Source organism: Schistocerca americana, chromosome X (assembly GCF_021461395.2).
Source record: "Schistocerca americana isolate TAMUIC-IGC-003095 chromosome X, iqSchAmer2.1, whole genome shotgun sequence".
NCBI lineage: Eukaryota > Metazoa > Arthropoda > Insecta > Orthoptera > Acrididae > Schistocerca > Schistocerca americana.
This window is the reverse complement of record NC_060130.1, coordinates 625,192,097-625,219,485: the sequence shown is the minus strand read 5'-3', so window position 1 is coordinate 625,219,485 and position 27,389 is coordinate 625,192,097. Positions and strand designations below refer to the sequence as shown.

Sequence of the window (27,389 nt, the reverse complement as noted above, 5' to 3'; positions counted from 1 at the left end):
ATTTCTGACTTTGATAAAGGTGATTGCGGTTTATCGTATCGCGACATTGCTGCTCGCGTTGGTTGAGATCCAATGACTGTTAGCAGAATATGGAATCGGTGGGTTCAGGAGGGTAATACAGAATGCTGTGCTGGATCCCAACAGCCTCGTATCACTAGCAGTTGAGATGACAGGCATCTTATCCACATGGCTGTAACACATCTTGCAGCCATGTCTCGATCCCTGAGTCAACAGATGGGAACGTTTGCAAGATAACAACCATCTGCACGAACAGTTTGATGACATTTGCAGCAGCATGGACTATCAGCTCAGAGACCATGGCTGTGGTTACCCTTGACGCTGCATCACAGAAAGGAGCACCTGCAATGATGTACTCAGTGACGAACCTGGGTGCACAAACTGCAAAACATCATTTTTTTTTATGAATGCAGGTTCCGTTTACAGCATCATGATGGTCACATCCATGTTTGGTGACATCGCAGCGAACGCACATTGGAAGCATGTATTCGTCATCGCCATACTGGCGTATCAGCCGGCGTGATGGTATGAGGTACCATTGGTTACACGTCTCGGTCACCTCTTGTTCGAATTGGCAGCACTTTGAACAATGTATGTTACATTTCAGATGTGTTATGAGCTGTGGCTCTACCCTTCATTCGATCCCTGCGAAACCCTACATTTCAGCAGGATAATGCATGGCCACATATTGCAAGTCCTGTACGGGCCTTTCTGGATACAGAAAATGTTCAACTGCTGCCCTGGCCAGCACATTCTCAAGATCTCTCGCCAATTGAAAACATCAGGTCAACGGTGGCCGAGCAACTGGATCGTCACAATACACCAGTCTTGATGAACTGTGGTACCGTGTTGAAGCTTCATGAGCAGCTGTACCTGTACACGCCATCCAAGCTCTGTTTGACTCAATGCCCAGGCATATCAAGGCCGTTATTACGGCCAGAGGTGGTTGTTCTGGGTACTGATTTCTCAGGAGCTATGCACCCAAATTGTGTGAAAATGTAATCCCATGTCAGTTCTAGTATAATATATTTGTCCACTGAATACCCATTTATCATCTGCATTTCTTCTTGGTGTAGCAATTTTAATGGCCAGTAGTGTATCATATTTTTACTCACAGCTGCTAAATGTATTAAAATTGTAGGCCTATATTGCTGATGTCGGACTGTTATAAAATACCGGAATATGTTTTATGCTCAAACATTATTACAATTTTGGATATGAAAATCTAAAAAACTAACTAACTGACATCAGAAATTTAATGTAAATAAATGTAACACATTGTGCATAAATAGATGAAGAGATCTATAACTGTTCAATATTACTGTTGACAATAAGTCACAAGTAGCAAAAATCATCAAATACCTAGGATTAATGCTCCAGAGTGACCTAAAGTGGAATAATGACATAACATTACCTGTAGGAGAAGCAAATGTCAGGCTAAGATTCATCATCTTAATGTAATGTATTTCACACATCAAAGAAGTGACTTACAAACACATGTACAACCATTCTTCAGCATTACACAACAATTTTGGAAACTTAAGAATTCAAATTAATAAAAAACATAAAGAATATACAATGAGAAAGAGACCGTTCTGTCATGGGATCATTTAGGAAGTGCAAGAGCATTATGAAGATGCTAAACAAACTCCACTGGCTGACATTTCAAGAGAGGTATTGTGTATCTCAGAGTTGTTTACCATTGAAATTCTGACAGCATACATTTGAAGAAGAGTTGGAAATGTATTACTTCCTCCCTCATTTGTCTTGTGATACGACAACAATGAGAAGCTCGCAGAAATTAGACCTCATATGGAGGTTCATACAAAGTCATTCTTCTCATGCGTCAATTGCAAACAGAACATGGAAGAGGGAAATGCTAGTCATACCAGAAGTATCCTCCACTTGCAGAGTATAGACATACAAGGGCAGACATCTTGTTAGTTGTTGTCCTTGTGGTAGAGAAATTTTGTCTCCTTTTATGAAGTGACTTTACAACAGACAATTTACATCTGACTATGTCTGTCTGGATAAGAGACTCATTACATAAGTAACAGGACATCAACTAGAAGGACGGTTTTAACCATATAGTTTGATACTAGACATGGTCGTACGGATAGTGCTACCCTTTTGGAGACTCTTAACATTCCCTCAAGTCTTATCTAGTGGGACTGACAGTGATTCTGGAGAATCATCAGAAGCTGTTACACCTGATAAGCCACAATCTGTCCAGAATCTGAAACTGCCCTCAATGGGCATTACATCAGCTGCGGGCATGCAACAGAAACTGAAAGACATGCATAAAAATCTCTAACACAATTTATGGGTAAATAGACTGGAGGACATCAACACATTTCAAATATCCTTGTGCCACATTACACACATGGCACATACAAGAGGTGGCTCAGTGGTCTTTCTGGGTGCTGAAGCAACTGACCAAATTCAGTTCAAAGTGAACAACCTACCAACAAATGTACAGCTCTCCAACCTCCCGAGGCAAGTGTTCAAAATGATGCAAGAGATTCCTGACCTGGATCAAACTTGAAAAGACTTTGCCAAAATGTATGGATGGATCTAGTTTGATTTCTCCTAATGTTTCCGGAAACATTATGGTTTACTAAACATCCTTGACAATGCACATGTTACAAACAAATGTGATGTCCTGTGTGATAGTAATGACTGAAATACATAAATTAGTTGAAGATGGCGACATCTATGATGTGTATATTCAAGAGCCATACATAAAACACAATAAGATTCTTCAGTTTGCAGTTAACATAATGAAAATTGTAGCTTATCCAAATGGGAGAGCTACAATAGCACTTTTCCAAAAATTTGTTCAAGTACCAAAAATACCCCAATTTTGTGACACACACACTGCAATAGTAACTTTCAAGTCCACACTTGGTAAACTAACACTAATGAGGATTTACATACAATATTCACACTACAGTGAATTGTGCATCGATGGGGTGAGACATGCAGTTCATTATGCTCAGGGTTCAGCACATATAATAGTAACGGACACTGACACAATATCCTCAAATACAAATGCGGGAAGTAATTAATTAATTAAACTTCCATGTGCCGCACAGCCAGCCACATATGAAAACTATGCTGGTGCTGCAGCAAAATGAACTCTTGGAGAGTCTTTCAGCACAATACTGGAGGTGACCACAAAGTGGTTATGATAGATTTGTTGGATCCTGGTTTACAATGAAGGAATATGGAATGGGAACGCAATCATCTTTGATACTATTTCAAAAATTCTCTGTATGTCCATCTCTATACAGATGGTTGTGAGACCTTTGCTGTTCAGTACAGAATGTTGAATCAAAACACCTATTGAAATCAATCACTACTGTTACCTTCCTTAAGTTGATTTCATTAGCAATGTCCCATTATCAGGTACATCACATAAAGTCTCTGTACGTCCATTTGTATACAGATGGTTGTGGGACTCCAGCCATTCGGTAAAGACTGTCAAATCAGCAAGTGATGATCAAAGGAGTTGGCAAGTGATGATCAAAAGGATCACTTTGTCAATAATCCATGGATGGCAGTCATTCAATGGTGGCTCCTACTTTGACTGGACCAGAGGCGGGAATCTTGCTACACTTCAGTCAGGGGTCAGAGAGCCAGAAGATGGCATAATATATTACCGAAACTAGTTATTCAATAAAATAACAATTGGAAAGTTAGTCAGCTGAAAGGTGTTTTTATTTGACATTCATTTCAGAAAGGCTAAAGGGGAAAAGTTAAGTGCAGAAATTGCGCTTTAAATATGAGGAGATGCTAACCACAGCATAGACTACATGGCACAGACACCAACAACTGTCTTACAAGACACTCAAAGTGTGGCCATTCCAATACAGAAAATTGCTAGACATTTCAATACAGCTTGGTGTGCAGAGCTTACTAATCTGAAAACATGTTTACTACAGAAGCACACATTTTATCAAAGAGCTTTAGGATCAGGCTAGGCTATTGTTGTATAGAACACTGAAAACTGAATACAAAGCTCTCATATATACCACCAAGAAAAGGCATTGGAAGCAATGCGTTCAAAGTCAACATGTAACAATACATAGGGTACTCCCTACAGAATATTAACAAAGAAAGAATCTTCCTACCTTGTGATTCTTCAGTTTCTTCCAGTGTATTAGCTGAGAGAACAGTCCACAGGTGTACTGCTGGTTCATAGTGTCCCACCGGATGCTATGACCTGGCAGTGCACCTGTGGACTGTTCTACCATATCTTTCTATCGTTCTTTGTATTCTTACTTACAAATGTAGTCAACAATGCTATTACGGCATTATGATTGCAGATTCTATGCTCTAAATTAACTGAGTAGGAAAGTCAGGAGTCATTTGTATCCAGGAGAACTGCAGTGTTACACTCATGAGTCCACTCTCTGATCAATTGCTCAGCTTAATTTTCAGATAAGATATTTGGAACAATTTCACTGTTCCTGTTATCCGCCCTTAACCACGAGTCTCTCAGTCTATATTTGTAATCTCTGACTAATACTATAACATTACCAGAAAATTTAAATTCAATATGCTCTAAGTTTATCCAGAAATGTTTCCCTATTGTTTATGTGGTAGGAAGCAGTAAATTGAGTGATCATGTGTGTGCTATGCCCCCCCCCCCCCCCCCCCGTCACCATGAGCAGAAGATGATACAAACACCATATGAGGCACAACGAGGTGTCATAGTATACTAATAACAAATATGTACACTTACTCTAGTACAATGAATGTAATTTATACAACAGAACTGACCATATTGCAGCAAAGTTAGACACACAGGGTGGTTTACAGAACAACATACCTTCCCCTCTTAGGATTGTATAGCCATTCCTCCTCCAACTTAAGTGTGGCATTGGACTTCCATAAGCACTACATGCGACAGAAAGGCTTTCACCAGCCATTAGTTCAATCTTCGATGGTATGGCATCAACAATTTGAGGAGGTGCTATTAAAATAAAAAGAAAACATATAATCACAGTAGGACCAATAAACAGATTAAATGTTTTCCTCTTATGTGGTGTTCAAGTATGCGACTGTTATAGGAAATACTTTAAGATATCTTTTATTATGCAGTTATCATCATTCAAGGTATATTAAAAAATAAAGACTGACAAGGAATAAATCAAAGCCATAACTTGCAGGATAAAACATGAAATGTGCAACAAATTTAATTTATCTTCTTATTTTATGATACAGACAAATAATTTTGGTTTGAAATTCAAAAGGCTTCACAGATACGAAATGCTACATTTAAATCGTAACTGCAGTAATCTTGAGTGAAATGTCTTTTTAAACTACAACTAAACTCTTATATTTCTTGCATTCAATAATATTCTGAATTACTCATTATGTGTTACGAGAGCAAATGTATATACTTTGTTCTTGACTAGTTTTTTGGTAACACAGGTTAAGATTTTTAATATTTCAGGAATGTTATTTTATTTCTTGTTTGTATGCATCACACTGACTTATTAACAAGAAATGATCATATCAGTTCCATTACACAGTTTTTGTTTTCTTTTCATTTCAGTTCACTGTCATTTGTCTTAAGCACTTTTGCAGAGACTATAATAATCTGAATTGCTTTTCATGGCAATTACATCAAAAACATTCTCCCACTGCTCCTCTTGCCATTGTCTCTATGACACTAGAGCATGATACATGACTTTCCAGTTACAGATGCACCAATTGTAAAACTTCATACGGTCATGTGAACCTTGCTCTCATATATAATTGTATCGATAGTGTAGCTCTTGATTGACTCTTGTCCTACAAAAAACACATAGAAAACATCACAGGAAAGTTGAGACCATGCAATGGTACCTCATGTGATACAAGAGCTAACACACTATAACATTCTTCCTTAAGAATTGTTTACTCTGATGGTGTATATTGTGCTCCAGCATGATTTAACAGTTCACATATGAGATAAATTAATGTTCAGCCACATGCAACAATTTGGACAATAACAGGATGCATAAGTCTACTTCCCATTACTGGTTACCTTTTCTAAGCCACATTCCACCACTAGATCTGTGAAGACAGAATGGTCTTCTCAAGTTGTATGAAAAATTAATTAAAAACCCTTACTCCCAACCCTCTCTCATGTGCTTGCATTTAAACTGACCCTATTAATATCCAGCCACTTATCCATCATATTGGCAGAACCCCTGCAAGCAGTGGATTTCAACATGAAGTGGTGAAAACTTTAGAGCAGCATTGCCCATGAGGAATATCAGATTGTCGTAAGACCAGCCAGCACAGAATTAGTGTGACAAGCTTTGGCGGCAATTAACAGGATTTATACAGGCCAGGCATCTATGCAAAAGCCTCCACTAATGGGGAAAGGCTCCATCTTCTCAATGGGACAGTGGCAGTGAACGTCAGACCGTCAAACACATTATAACAAGCTATAGCAGATGAGCTTACCATGGATATCTATAAGACTTCTTCGAAGTGACAGAGGCAGTGCTTGAGTGGATTGAAAATTTAGATATAATTTGTAGATTTAGTGTTTTAGTTATATTTAGTTTGTAAATTATGTAATTTACATATATTTCACTTCTTTGTATTACTATATGCTAAATAAATAAATCATTGTAACTATGTATACAAAAGGTCTAAGTAGTTGATTAAGTTAATGTGTGTCATTCTGTACATTTCTGAGCTACTAAACTTTCAACGTGGAGGGCTAAGAGCAACCTAATTTGGTTTTAGTTTTTGAGCAAATGAAATTTGTTGCTTGATACTTTATGATAAAAGAACATAATGGAAACTACATGCGCACAAGGAAAGTGACAGGACATACTTAGATGCATAAAGCTGATGATGACGATGATGATGATGGATGATGATGATGATGATGATAATGATAATGGTGATGGTTATGTAAGCCACAAGTTTCCCCACTATTACTTCTATCTGGTGAGTGAGTTGATGTGGGGCCCATGTATACTAGTGCTTATTTTTAACTATATGATTTATGCTTGTGTTGTTAATCCAGAATGTGTTTATCTTTGAAAAAAGTGTATCAAAGTTCAGTGTCCATTTTTCCTTTAATTTTCTTTGAAGTTTGAATGAAGATTTCTACAAAACTTTCCTTTAACATTTTCTCCCCCTATCTGTAAGATGTGCTGCTGATAATTAGCAAGCTTGTTTCAATATAATAAAAAACCAATACCTTTTCCATGCATTTCTAAGGACTACTTCAATGCACAGTCTTGGGCAGTGACTAAACATGACACTAACAGATTTCTTATAAACCCATGTGAACAACAAAGTTTATCAAACTTCACTCTAAACTTATAGGGACGTGGTTGCAACAACTGTTACAACCACTGAAGTTGTATGGTACTTCACTGCAATGCTTCATCACACGTATCAGTCCATGATCCACTGCCACCTGTCTGTCATAATGTTGAATGGTTTAGCAACCACACTTCTAAGGGAGCAGTCACCAACATAACAGAAAAGATGCCATACAGTACTATAGAAAAAGTGGACATATTTTGCTGAGGTATTTTTGCATTATGCATGCTTTTTGATTCACAGGTTATTCTTATGTGTTTCCATGCATAATTAAATCACTCCATAACTTTATCAGACACACATCTAACATACTAACATGAGATTATTCCATGATGAGCTATTGGTGAAGAATAGTATGGGAAGGGAGAGAGAGAACGGACATTTCTGCTGTAACAAGTAGCACTATGACATTTTCTAATTTCAGTTTACTTTTGAAGATTAATTTAAAGGAACTGTTTGCTTAAGTACATTTTTATGAGTATATCATCAGAAAGAGGAAATACTTTTTAAAAAATCTTTAAAATTAATTTACCATTGCTTACTTGCTAGGCAAATTAATGAAACATGAAAAAACAAAGGTGGAACCAATTGGACTAGTAGGTGCAAATTGCTCTGATAAAACTGAATTAAAAAGTGGTAGTATTTGTAATCTGTGTGATGGGAAAGTCAGGAAAGGTATTCAATGCAAATGTTGTAAATGATGTTTTCACAAAAACTGTTGCAAAATAAACATAAAATTGGTGACTGTGGACTACTTATGGTCATGTGATGTCTGTGTAATGGAAACATGTGGAAAGAGTATATAACACTATCAGAGACAAGGATTCAATAATTCAAGTTCTGCAAAGTGATATTGAGGTATTACAGATGAAATTGTGCTGGTTTAGAGCACAGATGCAAAAATCTGGGGAAGAGCAATAGTTTAAAAGTGGACGAAAATTAGTGTTTCGAAACATTTAGCTCCATTCTAACCAAGACACGTGCCACGTCTAAAATGATAAGAAAGGAAAACTTAGAAAAATACTGTGTAACAAAAGTAGATGAGGAACAAAGTTCTACACATACTCAATATGCAACCAATAAGAATCTTGCATCTGAAAATGTAGAAGATACCACTGATGTGCTTAAAATCACATGCAAAAGTGGAGAACAGTTCTGCAGCAACACAAAAAGAAATGCATCATGGAATGATAGTCAAAATATATGAAGATAGCTATGAATGCAATGTTTCAAACTTTGTATCAGATGCTGCAAAGGAAAATATGAGTGCCTCGGCTTTCGTAAGGCCTGGAGTGAAGTTTGAAAATGTGATTAGCTGTGTAGAACAAGAAAATGCCATTTCTACTAAAAGTGATTGTGTTGTTCTGACAGCAGGATCAAATGGTGTTTCCTGCAATGACAAAATAATGCACAAAAACAGCTGCAAAAGTGAACAAGCCACACCTAAAGTACCTACAAACATGGAAACTAGTGAAAGGGGCTAATTCCAATCAGATCTGGCCCAACTCTGACAAGGCAGAAGAAATAGTCAATACACAGAGGAAATTCCTTTACCTTGTAAACAAACTAGTTTTTAAAAGATGCTTTACCTGATAATGTACCAGTATGCAGTAGTAATTTCATTATGCATCTGAACATTGGAGGTTTGTCTGAAGGAATAATCAGCGAGCTTAATGAAGTGCAAATTCTGTTAGAAAGTATGAAACAATCAGTAAAGGTAATATGTCCAAATAAACATTGACTTGTTCTATATCTGTATAAATTAAATATATCAATAAATAAGACTGAAAATATCAGTCTTCTCAATAAACTTCCAGGCTACAAATGCCCACCAGGTTTTTGTAGAATTGATGGGCATGGAGGCTCTTGCATAGCAGTTTATTCCTTAGTAATCTATGAAATCAGACAGAATTTTAGTCCTTTAAATGAAGAGCATATTTTTGAAAGTTGTTGTATAGAACATAAAGAGTGAAACATATTAATCATCATCTTATACTTAAATGTTTCCCTGAAACATTTAAGTCTCTTTTTATTAATTATCTACAATAATTATTATCATATTAATCATCAGTTTATAACACATCCCCTGGGTACCATACAAACTCTGTGTTCTTATATAAATTTGAAACTCTGTTACACAAATTAAAAACCGAAAAACTGCATAACAAGCTAGTTATATGTGCTGACTTCAACATATATGTAAGAATTGATGACAAATTTGTTTCACATTTAAAGAATCTGATAGCCACGAATGGACTAAATCTAAATTTTGATCAATGCACAAGAGCTACAGCACCTACTTCATATGTATTCATAATATTTTACATAGTTACAATTACTGTGTCAAAGAAAAATGCAGTTTTTATCTAGGAATATCAAACCATGCAGCACTATTTGCATCATTACCACAATTAAATTTAGGTTGCACAACAAACAGATGTAAGAACTTCAGCCTAGAAAATGTGGAAGTATTTATTAAAAATCTGAGCCTCACCATTTGGTCAATCAGCAAAGACACTCCAACAAGTGACAACTACAATAACTTTTCAACCAAATTCATGAGCATATTCAATGAATGCTTTCCTTCTCCTAGAGTATGGATTGAGTCTCACAAAAGTAGGTCATGGGTAACAAAAGGAATTAGAGTGACTAGCATTAAGAACATGCTGGCCACTCTAGGCTACCGATGTCATTATCCTGAAGGAAGTCATTCACAAGATGTACATGATGGGGGCATGAATTGTTGTCCATGAAGATGAATGCCTTGCCAATATGCTGCTGATACGGTTGCACTATCAGTGCATATTTTTTAAATATGTAAGCACATTCAAGAAAAATTTGACAAAGTAGTTAAACTAGCAAAGTGTACTGCAAACAATACATTCATTTAAAAAAAATGTCTTTGGTCTGTTATAAGAAGTGAGTTCGGCAGTTAAATGGAGAGAAAGTGTCCCTCTAAACTAATGATTAATGGTAGGACACTTACAGATCCCAGTGCCATATGTGAATCCTCCAATAATTTCTTCCTTAAATGTAATAATTCCCAGTATGGTAGAGAGAAATTGCACGGGATTTAAATTTTCACTTGTTTGAATCTCTGGTGTCATTAAAATCATAATGTCTGTAAAAAATTTAAACTCAGTGGGTTGGGATGAGGTTCCCACTAGAATAATAGAATCAGTACGTACAGCATTGCACATCCACTCTCTCTCCTACTGAACGAATCTTTCAAAGAGAGGTGTTTTCCAGATCAGTTAAAATATGCTGAAGTCCTGCCAATTCATAAAAAGAGCAAACAAGATGTAATGGGAAACTATAGTCCTATCTCAATGTTACCATTTAATATATATATATTTGAAAGAGCTGCATGTGACCAAATAGAAAATACAATCAGCATGGTTTCAGGAAAGGCCACAGCACAACCAATGCAATAAATCAACTGGTCACAAAAGTTAGCAATTGTCTTGATAATACACACATCCAAAAAAGTTTTGCAACACCCCAGTTCCCAGAACTCCTGAAGACAGGCATTGACTGCGGATATTGTATCACAGACACAGTCCCGCTGACTGTTCAGAGATGTCACTAAACCCACCCAAAGATGTAAATAACCATGCACGAGCAGTGCCTATTAGACGGAGGGGTCTGACAGCCAATCAGTTCCAGTCATTCCACCAGGAAGGAGGTACATGGCTATTGTTGTCTGTAGTTCAACCATGCCTAGACATTCAATACCAAAGTTGGATCACATCCGTATTGTTACTTTGTGCCAGGAAGGGCTCTCAACAAGGGAAGTGTCCAGGCGTCTCGGAGTGAACAAAAAGCAATGTTCTTTGGACATGGAGGAGATACAGAGACACAGGAACTGCTAATGACATGCCTCGCTCAGGTTGCCCAAGGAATACTACTGCAGTGGATGACTGCTATCTTTGGGTTATGGCTTGGAGGAACCCTGCCAGCAGCACCACCATGTTGAATAATGCTTTTCGTGCAGCCACAGGACGTCATGTTACGACTCAAACTGTGTGCAACAGGCTGCATGACACGCACCTTCACTCCAAACATCTATGCCGAGGTCCATGTCTGCAACCATGACACCATGCAGTGTGGTACAGATGGGCCCAACAACATGCTGAATGAAACGCTCAGAATTGGCATCACATTCTCTTCACACATGAGTGTCGCATATGCCTTCAACCAGACAATCATCGGAGATGTGTTTGGAGGCAGCCCAGTCACTTTAAACGCCTTAGACACACTGTCCAGCGAGTGCAGCTAGGTGGAGGATCCCTAAAGTTGTGGGTGGCCTTATGTGGGGCCAACTATGCAGCTGGTGGTCATGGAAGGCTACTTCTTCCGTGTGTTTTTGCTTTTAGGAAGCTTTAATTGTCAAGTGCTATTAATAGTGTTCCATAGATTTCGTGTTTGTTTTGAATACAGTCAGAGAGAGTCCCTTTAGTCAACCATAGTGCCAGTAGTGCTAGTGTTTGTTTTCAATACAGTCCAGAGACAAGTAGTGTTATTTTCATTGTTTTCTACAAGAAGTGGCTAGCAAACACAGTTTAGTCAATAATCAGCTGACTTAAGGAATTAGCAGTCTAGTTAAAAGTTGATTAACTCTCTTCAGTAAATTGAATCCTTAGGATGGATAGGATGTGTGACTGCTGTGTACGGACGCAGGAGGAGCTGGCCACTGGTCGCGAACAGCTGAACGTGTTGATGGCCGCGGTCAGCCGTCTTCAGGCTGCTGCCTCGGAGTGTAGCGGCAGTGGGGAGTCTGGTGCGTCGCAAGGTACACCCCAGGTGTTACATGCTTCACCCACTGTCCCTGCTGTCGAGACATCTTCGCGGGTACCGGGCGCGGTTGGGCCATCCTCTCCCCAAGGGGAGTGGCGGGTTCAGCGGCATTCGCGGCGCACGAGGCGGAGGGTCAATGTGGAGGCTGGCCGTGTGGCATCGCCTGCTCTGTCTGTCAGTGGACATGTGGCTGCTCGTTCAGCAAGGCCCGAGCAGGCACATGGGGGGAGGGGTTTATTAGTTATTGGGAGCTCCATCATTAGACAGGTGATGGAGCCCCTTAGGGAAATAGCGGAAAGGTCGGGGAAGAAGGCCAGCGTTCACTCTGTCTGCTTGCTGGGGGGTCTCATTCGAAATGTGGAGGAGGCCCTACCGGCGGCGATAGAGAGCACTGGGTGCACCCGACTGCAAATTGTTGCTCATGTCGGCACCAATGACTCCTGCCATCTGGGTTCAGAGGTCATCCTCAGTTCGTACAGGTGGTTGGCAGAATTGGTGAAGGTGGAAAGCCTTGCTCGCGGGGTGGAATCAGAGCTAACTATTTGTAGTATCATTCCCAGAACCGATCACAGTCCTCTGGTTTGGAGCCCAGTGGAAGGCTTAAACCAGAGGCTCAGACGATTCTGCGGAGATATGGGGTGCAAATTTCTTGACCTCTGCTATCGGGTGGAGAAATGTAGGGTCCCCCTGAATAGGTCAGGCGTGCACTACACACCAGAAGCGGCTAAAAGGGTAGCGCAGTACGTGTGGAGTGCACATGGGGGTTTTTTAGGTTAGAGAATTCCCTCCCTAGGCACAACAAGACGTCTCCTGAGACACGGCAAGGTAGGAGTAGGCAAAATGCAACGGGAATAACAGTATTAATGTGCTAATAGTAAATTGCAGGAGCATCTATAGAAAGGTCCCAGAACTGCTCTCATTAATAAACGGTCACAATGCCCATATAGTACTAGGGACCGAAAGTTGGCTGAAACCAGACGCAAACAGTAATGAAATCCTAAATTCAGATTGGAATGTATACCACAGAGACAGGCTGGACAGTGAAGGGGGAGGCGTGTTTATAGCGATAAGAAGTGCAATAGTATTGAAGGGAATTGACGGAGATCCGAAATGTTAAATGATTTGGGTTAAGGTCACACTTAAAGCAGTATCAGACATGGTAATTGGATGTCTCTATAGGCCCCCGGGCTCAGCAGCTGTTGTGGCTGAGCACCTGAAGGATAATTTGGAAAATATTTAGAGTAGATTTCCCCACCATGTTATAGTTCTGGGTGGAGGTATTAATTTGCCAGATATAGACTGGGAGACTCAAACGTTCATAATGGGTGGCATGGACAAAGAATCCAGTGTAATTTTTTTTAAGTGCTTTATCTGAAAACTACCTTGAGCAGTTAAACAGAGAACCAACTCGTGGCGATAACATATTAGACCTTCTGGTGACAAACGGACCTGAACTATTTGAAACAGTTAACGCAGAACAGGGAATCAGCGATCATAAAGCGGTTACGGCATCGATGATTTCAGCCGTAAACAGAAATATTAAAAAAGGTAGGAAGATTTTTCTGTTTAGCAAAAGTGACAAAAAGCAGATTACAGAGTACCTGATGGCTCAACACAAAAGTTTTTTTCAAGTACAGATAGTGTTGAAGATCAGTGGGCAAAGTTCAAAACCATCGTACAATATGCGTTAGATGAGTATGTGCCAAGCAAGATCGTAAGAGATGGAAAAGAGCCACCATGGTACAACAACCGAGTTAGAAAACTGTTACGGAAGCAAAGGGAACTTCACAGCAAACATAAACATAGCCAAAGCCTTGCAGACAAATAAAAATTACGCGAAGTGTAATGTAGTGTGAGGAGGACTATGCGAGAGGCGTTCAATGAATTCAAAAGTAAAGTTCTATGTACTGACTTGGCAGAAAATCTAAGAAATTTTGGTCTTATGTCAAAGCGGTAGGTGTATCAAAACAAAATGTCCAGACACTCAGTGACCAAAATGGTACTGAAACAGAGGATGACAGACTAAAGGCCGAAATACTAAATGTCTTTCTCCAAAGCTGTTTCACAGAGGAAGACTGCACTGTAGCTCCTTCTCTAGATTGTTGCACAGGTGACAAAATGGTAGATATCGAAATAGACGACACTGAAACAATTAAAATTGCTCAGAAGAGGAAAGGCCGCTGGACCTGATGGGATACCAGTTCGATTTTACACAGAGTACGTGAAGGAACTTGCCCCCCTTGTTGCAGCAGTGTACCGTAGGTCTCTAGAAGAGCGTAGCATTCCAAAGGATTGGAAAAGGGCACAGTTCATCCCCATTTTCAAGAAGGGACGTCGAACAGATGTGCAGAACTATAGACCTATATCTCTAACATCGATCAGTTGTAGAATTTTGGAACACGTATTATGTTCGAGTATAATGACTTTTCTGGAGACTAGAAATCTACTCTGTAGGAATCAGCATGGGTTTAGAAAAAGATGGTCGTGTGAAGCCCAGCTCACGCTAATCGTCCACAAGTCTCAGAGGGCCATAGACACGGGTTCACAGGTAGATGCCGTGTTTCTTGACTTCCGCAAGGCATTCGATACAGTTCCCCACAGTTGTTTAATGAACAAAGTAAGAGCATATGGACTATCAGACCAATTGTGGGATTGGACTGAGGAGTTCCTAGATAACAGAATGCAGCATGTCATTCTCAATGGAGAGAAGTCTTCCGAAGTAAGAGTGATTTCAGGTGTGCCACAGGGGAGTGTCATAGGACCATTGCTATTCACAATATACATAAATGACATTGTGGATGACATCGGAAGTTCACTGAGGCTTTTTGCAGATGATGCTGTGGTGTATCGAGAGGTTGTAACAATGGAAAATTGTATTGAAATGCAGGAGGATCTGCAGCGAATTGACGCATGGTGCAGGGAATGGCAATTGATTCTCAATGTAGACAAGTGTAATGTGCTGCAAATACATAGAAAGATAGATCCCTTATCATTTAGCTACAAGATAGCAGGTCTGCAACTGGAAGCAGTTAATTCCATAAATTATCTGGGAGTATGCATTAGGAGTGATTTAAACGGAATGATCATATAAAGTTGATCATCGATAAAGCAGATGCCAGACTGCGATTCATTGGAAGAATCCTAAGAAAATGCAATCCGAAAACAAAGGAAGTAGGTTCCAGTATGCTTGTTCGCCCACTGCTTGAATACTGCTCAACAGTGTGGGATCCGTACCAGATAGGTTTGATAGAAGAGATAGAGAAGATCCAACGGAGAGCAGCGCGCTTCATTACAGGATCATTTAGTAATCGCGAAAGCGTTACAGAGATGATAGATAAACTCAAGTGGAAGACTCTGCAGGAGAGATGCTCAGTAGCTTGGTATGGGCTTTTGTTAAAGTTTCGAGAACATACCTTCACCGAAGAGTCAAGCAGTATATTGCTCCCTCCTACGTACCGACAATCCTTCTTTCCATGAACAATACGAGACTGGAGTAGAAGGGAGAACTGATAGAGGTACTCAGGGTACCCTCCGCCACACACCGTCAGGTGGCTTGCGGAGTATGGATGTAGATGTAGATGTAGATGTATCGACTGTACGATTCGTAAATGCCATCGTTTGACCGAAAGTGCAACCATATTGGCGAGGCATTCAACTTCATGGACGACAATTGATGCCCCCATCACGCACATCTTGTGAATGACTTCCTTCAGGATAACGACATCGCTAGCCTAGAGTGTCCAGCATGTTTTCCAGACATGAAGCCTATCGAACATGCCTGAGATAGATTGAAAAAGGCTGTTTATGGAGGACATGACCCACCAGCCACTCTGAGGGATCTACACTAAATCTCCGTTGAGGAGTGGGACAGTGCCATGATGAACTTGTGGATAGTATGCCACAATGAATACAGGCATGCACTAATTCAATATGACATGCTACTGGCTATTAGAGGTACCAGTGTGTACAGCAATCTGGACCAACACCTCTGAAGATCTCACTGTATGATGGAACAACATGCAATGTGTGATTTTCATGAGCAATAAAAAGGGCAGAAATGATATTTACATTGATCTCTATTCCAATTTTCTGTACAGGTTCCAGAACTCTCGGAAGTGAGGTGATGCAAAACGTTTTTTGATGTGTGTAGAATGTGTGTATCTGGCATCTTTTGCAACCTTACCAAACCCTTCAACACTGCAAACCATGAGGGCTTCTTCAAAAAGTGACTAGCTATGGTTTTCAAAGAGCATCTCTTAGCTGGATGTCATGATACTTGGCAAACAGAAAACAAAGAGTACCTGTTAACAACAGTGACAAGAAATACCTTTCTGAGAAGTAAACACATACAATTATGTGTCACCTAAGGCTCAATATCAGGGCCACTACTGTTTTTGTATTACATCAATGATATGCCATGCCAGGCTGAGTCGAATACCATTCTTCTGCAGTTGATTCAACAGCAATCATACTGAGCTGACACTTGGGGAAGTTGAGGCAAGGGTAAAATACAATAATTTGAAAATAAATGTTGCTAAAACAGAAACTGTTCATTTCACCATGAAACAGTCAACAAGACGTATATATGAAATTAGCTATATTGACAAAAAAAATTGGACACTGCACACTACATCAAATTCCTTGGTGTATTAATAAATAAAAATATGTTGTGGAGCAGTCATGTATACAGCATCCTTAGCCAACTGAATCTTGTGTATTTTGTGAATGTCTTACATAGAATTACTGATATGGCAGTTAAAAAAAACTGTATATTATGCACATTTTGTTTCAATAGTTAAGTGTAGCATCATTTTCTGGGGGTCTGAGAAAACTCATCTGCTCAAAACCTTTAGAGTACAAAAAAAGATCATTTGAGCAATGGTGGAAGCTACAAAGAATGAAAACTGCAAACTTTTATTTGAAAAACTAGATCTAATGTCCATTCCGAGCATGTATGTATATGAGATTCTCATTTTCACAAAGAGAAACCCACAACTTTTTGAGGACAATTGCTTCCTGCATCAGTATGACACTACACATAGTGCAAGTTATGCACTACCTGCCCACAGACTCAAATTATACGAAAAACCTCCACACTAAATGCGCATGAAACTTGTAAATAAAATCCATAAGGGGAAAAGTGACCCTGATCTGAAGGAGACATGGGAAAATATTTAAAAGGAAATGCTACTATTGTGTGGAAGATTTCTTGAATGATAATCATGTAATATAGTATCTCTCTAAAATGTAACACCATATAGATTATAACCATAGATTTAAAAAAAATGATTACTATGTAAAGTAGTACATATGTATTGTCATCTTAGATTAGTTTATTAGTCTGTATGTTAGTCTTAAAATTGCCAAGTGACCTATGTCACAATCTTTGATTGTATGAGGCATGTTATGTGATAAAAATTTGATTTGATTTGATTTGACTTACCGTGCACTATAACATAAAAGAGTTTTTCTGTAATACCAGCATCATTCTCTGCATCACATGCATAAATTCCAGCAGAGTCTAAATCAGCTTGATGTATGTGCAAGTTACCATCACGAGATATACTGTAGTGAATAAGAAAAAAAGTTAATTACTTTTCAAGAAACATTATGTCATACACATAAATGAATATATTAGTGTCTAAGGTCTCATAAGAAAAAGGCCTACACAAAATAGAATGACTCACAATAAGTGGAAGTTGTATGGAAGAGTACTGTATTAACTATGTGTCAACTTGAAGGTTATTCATGAGAAGCCAGCCACTATGGCCCAGCAGTTCTAGGCACTTCAGTCCAGAACCATGCTGCTTCCATGGTCACAGGTTCGAATCCTGCATCGGGCAGTGTGTGATTTACTTACATTAGTTAGGTTTAAATTGTTCTAAGTCTAGGGGACTGATGACCTCAGCTGTTAAGTCCCATAGTGCTTAGAGCCATTTTTTTTGTTCATGAGAAACATTGGACTTTAAAATTCTGTTGATATTCTTGTAATTAGAAAAGGAGGACTAGCTAAGTTGGACAATTAATTCAGCCATGGCCTTACTGCTGTAGGAACCATCTTAGTATATGCAGTAGTTTGTGTAAGCTATGACAAACGCAAATCACGATTGCTTAATGGCAGTTTGAAACACACATCTCTGAAAACATGTCTTAAATGTCTTGATAATTATTTCATATCACTCATGAAGGCCTTTGTGATCATTAAGATACCACTGTCCAGAGATTCATAATCTTGTTGTGCTTCAATGGGATTTTTAAAAGTCGCAGCTGCCATCTGTTACTCTATTACTGGTCTACAGAGACAGGTCAAGGATATAGAATCAGTGCATAGTGGGAATGTCCGTGTTACTGATAAGTCACATATATGTACAGTATTTAATAATCACTTTCTGGACATAACAGGGGAACTAAATAGAAACCTAGTCCCAACAGGGAATCATATAGCGCTCATAGAAAAAAGTGTTCTGAGACTGTTACCTGAAATGCTCCTCCATGATACTGACAAGAGGGAGATTGAGTTAATAATTAAATCACTAAAGCCCAAGAACTCTCATGGATATGACGGGGTATCTAGCAGAATACTGAAGTATTGTTCTATGTATGTTAGCCCAGTACTTAGACATATCTTCAACTTTTCCTTTAGGAGTGGTCGGTTTCCTGACCAATTAAAGTACTCAGTAGTGAAGCCACTTTATAAAAAGGGAGACAGGGATAATGTTGACAATTATAGACCTATTTCTATGCCATCAGTGTTTGCTAAAGCTATCGAGAAGTTTGTATATACAAGGTTACTGGAGCCTTTAAATTCACATAATTTGCTGTCAAATGTACAGTTTGGTTTTAGAAGTGGTTTAACAACAGAAAATGCTACATTCTCTTTCCTCTGTGATGTTTTGGACAGATTAAATAAAAGGTTGTGAATGCTAGGTGTTTTCTTTGATTTAACGAAGGTTTTTGACTGTGTTGACCGCAAAATATTACTGCAGAAGTTGGACCATTATGGAGTAAGGGGAGTAGCTTACAATTGGTTCAGCTCTTACTTTAAGAACAGAAAGCAGAAGGTCATTCTCCGCAATATTGAGAGTGGTAGTCATGTTCAGTCCCAATGGGGCACTGTTAAGTGGGGCGTTCCCCAAGGGTCGGTGCTGGGGCCACTGCTGTTTCTTATTTATATAAATGATATGCCTTCTAGTGTTACAGGTGATTCAAAAATATTTCTGTTTGCTGATGACACCAGCTTGGTAGTGAAGGATCTTGTGTGTAATATTGAAACATTATCCAATAATGTAGTTCATTAAATAAGTTCGTGGCTTGTGGAAAATAATTTGATGTTAAATCACAGTAAGACTCAGTTTTTACAGTTTATAACTCACAATTCAACAAGAACTGATATTTTGATCAGACAGAATGGGCATATTATAAGTGAGATGGAACAGTTCAAGTTCCTAGGTGTTCGGATAGATAGTAAGCTGTAGTGGAAAGCCCATGTCCAGGATCTTGTTCAGAAACTAAATGTTGCTTTATTTACCATTAGAACAGTATCTGAAATAAGTGACGATTCAACACAAAAAGTAGTCTACTTCGCATATTTTCATACGCTTATGTCATATGGTATAATTTTTTGGGGTAATTCTTCTGATTCAAAAAGGGTATTTTTGGCTCAAAAACGGGCTGTTCGAGCTATGTGTGGTGTAAGTTTGACAACCTCTTGTCGACCCCTATTCAATAGTCTGGGAATTTTGACATTGCCCTCACAGTATATATTTTCTTTAATGCCGTTTGTTGTTAGCAATATTAGCTTATTCCCAAGAGTTAGCAGCATTCATTCAGTTAATACTAGCAGAAATCAAATCTGCATGTGGAATGCACTTCCTTGACTCTTGTGCAGAAAGGAGTGCACTATTCTGCTGCATCCATTTTCAATAAGCTACCACAAGAACTCAAAAATCTTGGCAGTAGCCCAAACGCTTTTAAGTCTAAACTGAAGAGTTTCCTCTTGGCTCACTCCTTCTATTCTGTCGAGGAGCTCCTGGAAGAGCTGAAAAATTAAGCAAATTCCAGTGTTACATTGTTGATTTTCTTTATTTAAACTTACGAATTGTCGCCTGAATATGTTTCTTGTATTTCATTTTATCTGTTTCTACTATCGTGTTATAATTTCATGTATTGACTCATTCCATGACCATGGAGACTTCTCCTTAATTTGGTCCCATGGAACAATAAATAAATAAATAAAATAAATAGACACCTGATGTCCAAAAAATGTGGTTGCAAGTCCCTCACAGTGTCACTAAGATGCACATTTCTATTTGTACCTTGAAAAGGAAAAAATAATGTCAAAATAATCTTATCAGCTTATCTGAAGTGCTGTGACACATCTCAGACCCCAAAAAAGGTTAAATAAAATAGTTCATTGTGTAACGAATGTTCGAAACACATCATCAAAGGCATCTTTTGTGTGAAATGTAACTAATGGCTTCACGAAAAATGTGCGAAAGTGAATTTAAAACTCATAAAAGACTATTTTCCATGGTCATGTCCACATTGTTTATGTACTGAGATGGCTGAACCCCTAAGTACTGTGAACATAAAAGAAGAAATTATTAAACTGCTTCAAAGTGACATTGAAGTGCGGAAAGCAGAAATTTTAGCACTGAAACAAGAAAATTCTGAACTAGTTACTGAAAGAAAATCCTGTGTGTGTAGAAGCCAACCCATTACTGAACAAAGTGGCAAAAATCCGCTTATGTGTAATATGACGAATAACACCACAGAGAACTCCATCAGGGAAACAAGTGAAAAGTATAAATGGAAAACGGTTCCCTATAATAATAAGGACAAATTTAATAGTGCAATGAACAAAGAAGATGACAAAAATGATTTTCTGTTTATAGGTGATGCTATATTAAAAATGTTATTGTCCCGGACTGTAAGATTGATGTTCAACCTGGAATTCGATCGCATCAACTCAACAAACATTTTAAGAATGTATTGTGCATGAAAACAAACACTGCGAAACTGGTAACAAAACTTTAAGTACTGACGATTGCAGAGGTGTCTTAATCCATGTTGGAACAAACTCCATCTGCAGTAACAGTGAGGAAGAAATCATGAATGAAACACGAAATCTGATTAGATCGGCGAAAACTGTATACCCAACATCCAGGCTCATAATTAGTGGAATTATTCACTGAAGATCGGTAAGTGATCCTGACATCAACAGGATAAATACTGGCATTAGGGAACAGTGCAACAGACTTGGTGCAGTATTCATTGACCCAAACAAGTTCTTAAATGTTAAGTGTCTGGGAAAAGATGGCCTGCACTTGAATAGATTAGGCTCTGTGAACCTTAGTAAAATGTTCATAGATGCGTGTAAAATCCCAATGAGCAAGGGAAACTAATTCATTCTGAAAGGGGTGATAAAAGAAAAGACTCAAACTGAAAATAAAGAGTTTACGTACCCAACAAAGGATGCACGTGAAGTAACCAAAAACAAAAGTGATCTATTGATGCACTGGAATATAAATGGCTCAGGGGCAGAATTACCAAATTGTAAATGCTCAAAAATCGATGAACTAAAAATTCTGCTTTCAGAATCTGTATATATTAAAATAATCTGCCTAAATGAACAATGGTTAACAGAAGAGTGTATAAAAGTATTAAACATTATTATTTTTAAGGTAGCTTCTAGCTTTTGTAGAATAAGCAAATCTCATGGAGGCTCCTTCATTCTTGTCAATTCTTCTGTAAGTTATAAAATAAGAGACAGTTTTAATTATTTAAATGAAGAGAGCATGTTGGAAAGTTGCTCTGTAGAACTAAGTGATCTGAACACACTGGTTATAGCAATCTACAGAATTCCTGGATGTGTGGTAACAAAAGTGTTCTTAGCCAAATTCCAATGCCTCCTAGAAAATCTTCAGAAAGAAAATAAGAAAAAAGTTGTTATAGCAGCATACATCAACTTAAATGTCTTAATTGCAAGCAATGATACTGCAAAATTTCATGACTTAATTCAGAAATCTAGTTTCGAGCTAAACTTTTCTGAAGACACTACGGAAAACAGCAGATCAGTGACCTGCATTGATAATATTATTACCAACGACAAATTTGACAATGGAAATAAGCACAAATACTGCTTAGACTTGGGTATTTCAGATCACTCAGCTCTGTTTATTGAGCTCCCAAAAGCAAATAGCCTAAAGCCTCCAGAAGTGTATATAAAAAGGGATCACAGTAAAAGTAAAATGTATTTATTCTGCAGTAAACTAAGTATAATGAGCTGGCCTGTAGACCACAATAGTTCAAGTTCAATAAACTATGACAAATTCTTAAATCGTTTCTTAGGCATTTAATGAATCATTTCCTTGCAGCTCTAAGCAAAAGAAAGTAAATGGTAAACTCAAATAGATTACAAAAGGAATAAAAATTTCTAGTGCCAGGAAGAGAGAGCTCAACAATGAGTTAAAATCAAACAGAAATCTGTATTTTCTTACTTAAGTCAAACAGTATAAAGCTGTATTTAGGAAAGTTGTAGTGGCAGCTAAAAAAATGGCAAATAATAAATTCATATGAGAACACAGAAATAAGACAAAAACAGTTTGGTCAGTTGTTCAGTCTGAATTAGGAGCCAAAGTTAAGATTCATGTGATTTTGAAAATTAAACATGAAAATGAAATTATAGTAAACCTTGTTCAGATGTCAAGTTGTTTCAATGAATTCTTCCTAAATGTAGTAAGATCAGATGTGGATATGACATTCTATCAAGGCATCACAAATTTGGAAAACAGCCAGAACCCATCTGTTAAACAATTTGAAAAAATCACCCAAAGTGATGTGGAAAAGGAAATATTGTCTCTAAAAAACAAAACCTCACATGGGTGGGATGAAATAACCACATCTGTAATCAAGTGTGTGTGCAATATTATTTCTCAACCACTGTCAATTATTATAAATCAATCTTTTGAACAGGGATGCTTCCAAAATTTATTGAAATATGCTGAGATCAAACCTCTATTCAAAAAAGGATTGACAGAAGATATGGGGAATTTCCACCCTATCTCTCTTTTGCTGGTCTTCTCTACAAGTGTTTGAAAAGATTGCAGCAAAACAAATTAGTAAATTTCTTACAGTAAATGATATAATTTTTAAAAACCATTTGGACTCCAACAGGGTAAAAGCACTATGAATGCTATAAATGTGTTTAGAAAAAAATAAATAAAATAAAATAAAATAAAAAAATTCTCCACCTTAGATAATCGTAGAGAGGTCACAGGAATATTCTGTGATCTAACTAAAGCTTTCCATTCAGTGAACCATGCATTACTACTCCACAAATTACAGATGTATGGAATCGGGGACACTGCTTTAAAATGGTTTAGCTCTTACCTGTCAGATAGGAAACAAAGAGAAATTTTAACTTGAAATTGAACCAATTATTCCTCAGAATGGAAAGCAGTTCACCAAGGAGTCCCTCAAGGTTCGATATTGGGCTCCTATCTGTTTCTTTTTCACGTAAATGACCTATCACTTGCTATTGATGTTCATTCAGTCTTATTTGCTGATGATACATCAGTCCTAATTGAAAATGAGGTATATGAAAGTATTCCAGAAAAAGTTAAAAATACTTTAGAAAAATTTGAATCTTCATTCCATCAAAATGGACTAAAACTAAAAGTAACTAAAACCAACATGATGCAATTAGAAGCTAAATCAGCAGAAAGATCTGAAATAAAGATAACTTGCAATGATAGGGATATCACAGAAGCAAATCATGTGAAGTTTTTAGGCCTAAATCATAAAAATTTAAATTGGAAGGTACACAAAGATTACTTATCAAATAAACTGAACAGCTTGGCATTTGCAATGTGCATGTTGTCAGGTGCCACAAACATGGATACCAGAAAGATAGTTTATCACTGCTACTTTGAGTCAGTTATTTGTTATGGCATAATCTTATAAGGAAATTCAACAAATGTCACTAGGCTCCTAGTATCACAAAAGAAAGTAATTAGAAACATGTGTGTTGCAAAAAAATGGGAATCCTGTTGACCACTGTTAAAAATTTAAAAATACTATCTACCCCCTCATTTTACATATATGAGGTGGTGGTGTTCTTATATAAAAATCAACATACACTGGACACTTTCCATTTTGACAACAATTACAGCACCCACCACAGAGATAATTTCAAACTTCCAACAGATTGTTTTCAACTTTATGCCCAATTGCCAGAGTATATGGTGTTAAAATTTTCAATAAAATAAAAGGCAGTAATATATTTGGGATGGAGCTTGGTTCACTGAAAATATTGCTCTTTACTCTTCTGGTGAAAAAGTGTTATTATTCTGTCGAAGAATTCATTGAGGACAGTTTCACAGACTGAACACAGGGATTTTATTACATGTATAATTGTATGTACTTGTGTAGCTGTAACTTAGAAATGTAAAATATAATGTAAACTTTTGTACTTCTCTTAAAAAAGAGAAAAAAGTTTCTTTTTGTAAACCTTGACATGTCTCCAGTACATCAAATCGAATGATTTGAAAATTGTACATAATGAGATGAATAAATCACATATCACATAATAAATGAAAATAACACCATAAGTTTTACCAAAACTAGGAGAATGACCCAATCTTTTGAAGTTAAAATAGTCCCAGTATGAATAAGATCCACAACAGAAATCATTGTGATTACGTTGCTATTGTGAATTTTATGGTTCCTACCACTAAACTACATCATGTGTTCCATGCCACATTCCCCTTCTTGTCTGTGAACACTGCCTAGTTTTCTAAATGGCAAATGGCTATTCAAAGAATCACTACTCAATAAAGACAACAATATGTTGTCACCATGTTTTGAGTTGGTAATGTTCTAGTCCAACTGGCAAGTCAAAATATAAACATTATCTGCTGTGCTGTGTAGGATTTGACACTAATACTAATGATACTTAAGGCACAGCATAACATCTGCCTTTGATCTATAACAAAACACATGCACAAAGACAGCAGTCAACCGTTGGGCTTGTAGTCACTGTTGTAACAAAAACCATGAGAAGTCTAATAAAAAATGTTAGCTGTTGCTGTACTCCTGAACTTGAAGAATTACAGTTTAGCGTCATGTCTCGGTATTATACTGGATGGACAATGGGCATGATTTGAAAAAGTTCTAGAAAAGAAGTACAATATGAATGTAGGAAGATTCCACTGCAAGCTCAGATTTTAGAGTGTAGACTCCATCAGTATCCAAATGCCTGCTCACAACTGAATGGAATACCCATGAGATGCCTGTGTGAGACATTCTCTGGTATTGCTGCTTACAGGGATACCACATGAAACTGACACTGGAAGTGACTGAGAACTTTCTGAATTTGAAGAGAGTGGTCAGGTGTTGTTTGATGATCATGTACTTTAGGGTCTTCCTTACAAGCTTGTAAGACAACCAGTATAACAACTACTCATAAATTTATGGACATTCTCTGTGTTGTAAAGGCTAGCCAAGATTATTTCCCTTCTTGAGTTGGGAAAGTCTCCAGTAAGACAGATTTTATTCAAACAAGGCAGGAGGCATTCTTCCTGTTTGTACTGTAGCTCTTACAAACATACTGTAATGCATATGGTTGCTTCCAGAGTCAGTCTCACAAATTTAAGGCAATACTCAATCCTGATTGCACATGAAGCATTCATCACTGCTGATAATTTAGCAATAGAAAGATTATCGCTGGCTCATGAGAGTTTTGGCTGTGCCAACTGCTACTCTTCATCAACATTAACTGGGTACAAAAGCTAGACTGTGTGTAATTCAGTGGTTTGGCAATGATATACCCTGGAGTGAGGATGTAGCAACATTACAGATATGGCTATCCAGCAGAACAACTATTTTTAACCACACATACGCAATACTCTGAAGACATACCTAACTACACAGATTATAATATTAACTGTCATGAAATAATGTTGATAGTCATCAAGACACCGCAAACTTCAAAGGTGCATACAAGTCACTCACAAAATTTATCAATATTCAGAAAAACAGAAACATTTTGAAAGTGTCATTCAGAACTCAAATAATATCTCCAAAACATCTAGGTCAATAGTAAATAGAGAAATAGGTAAATCTGGGAACCATACAACTGAAAATCACTTGCTGATAAATGGCACAATAGAAACTGATCAGAATAAGACAGCAGATCTATTTATCAATTACTTTGCTTCTGTTGGCTCCAGCATCAACAATCAGCTTAAAAATCATAAATACAAATTCAGGGGAACACCAGTGTCAGGAAGTATATTTTTGAGGCCAACAAGTAAAGAAGAAATAATTATAATTGTGAGTAGCTTAAAGAATTCCCATGCAGCAGGATATGATGGTCTTAGTCTGGACACTCTTAAGAAATGCATACATAAAATTGCATCACCTTTATCAACTGTTATCAATTCTCATATGGAAGATGGTCTATTTCCTGACATGGGAAAAGTGCTACAAGCAACCCAACATGGTTTTACAAAAGGCTAAACAACATCAACTGCCATATGAAATCTAGTGTATACAATATTAATGAAATTAGATGAGAAAGAAAGGTTACCTATTTTATTCCTAGATCTGTCACAACCACCTGGCACAGTATCTTGTGGGCTGCTACTTGATGAACTGGAAACTTATGGTATCAGAGGAATAGCTAAAAGTGTCTTACAATCATGTCTACAAGACAGACATTAGGTTAAACAAGTCACACACAAAGTGGATAATATTATTAAGAAGCTCAAGTCCAGTTATATTAAAATGTGTTGTGCTGCAAGGGTCAGTTTTGGGGCCTTTATTGCTCATATTATATATTAACTGTCTACACACAGTGCACAATATCAAGATATTTAATTAAGCAGATGACATGACAGTTATTAACTAGAGACCCAGTGAGAATGATCTGGCCCTGAATTGTTCTGGTGTCTTATTTGGCTGGAGAACTACTTCCAAGATTATTGTTTAAGGTTAAACTTTAGTAAAACAATTCCAATTGACTTTCATACACATTACGAACTTGATGCAGTCCAGTGGAACATAGTGTCTGATGATGGTATAGAAATAAAACTGGATGATACAACTGCCTTTTTTGACATAATGTTAGACAGACAACTCTCCTGTGAATATCACATTGATCTTTATGCCAAAAAATTATGGAAATAATTTACACAATGAAGACAATGTCACAAATTCTGAATTATGAGGAA

The 27,389-nt window shown here is 37.7% G+C and overlaps 1 protein-coding gene across 1 annotated transcript in view; it reads right to left on the bottom strand.

Annotated features, from left to right (window-relative positions):
• The window catches only part of LOC124555753 (hemicentin-1-like), an 817,128-nt gene that overhangs the window by 388,628 nt on the left and 401,111 nt on the right, over positions 1-27,389 (bottom strand). The window contains exons 27-28 of the mRNA XM_047129776.1: positions 17,600-17,721; positions 4,853-4,996 (exon numbers count right to left, since the gene is read on the bottom strand). Coding sequence (XP_046985732.1) covers positions 4,853-4,996; positions 17,600-17,721 — 266 coding nt within the window. The remainder of the gene's footprint in view (positions 1-4,852; positions 4,997-17,599; positions 17,722-27,389) is intronic.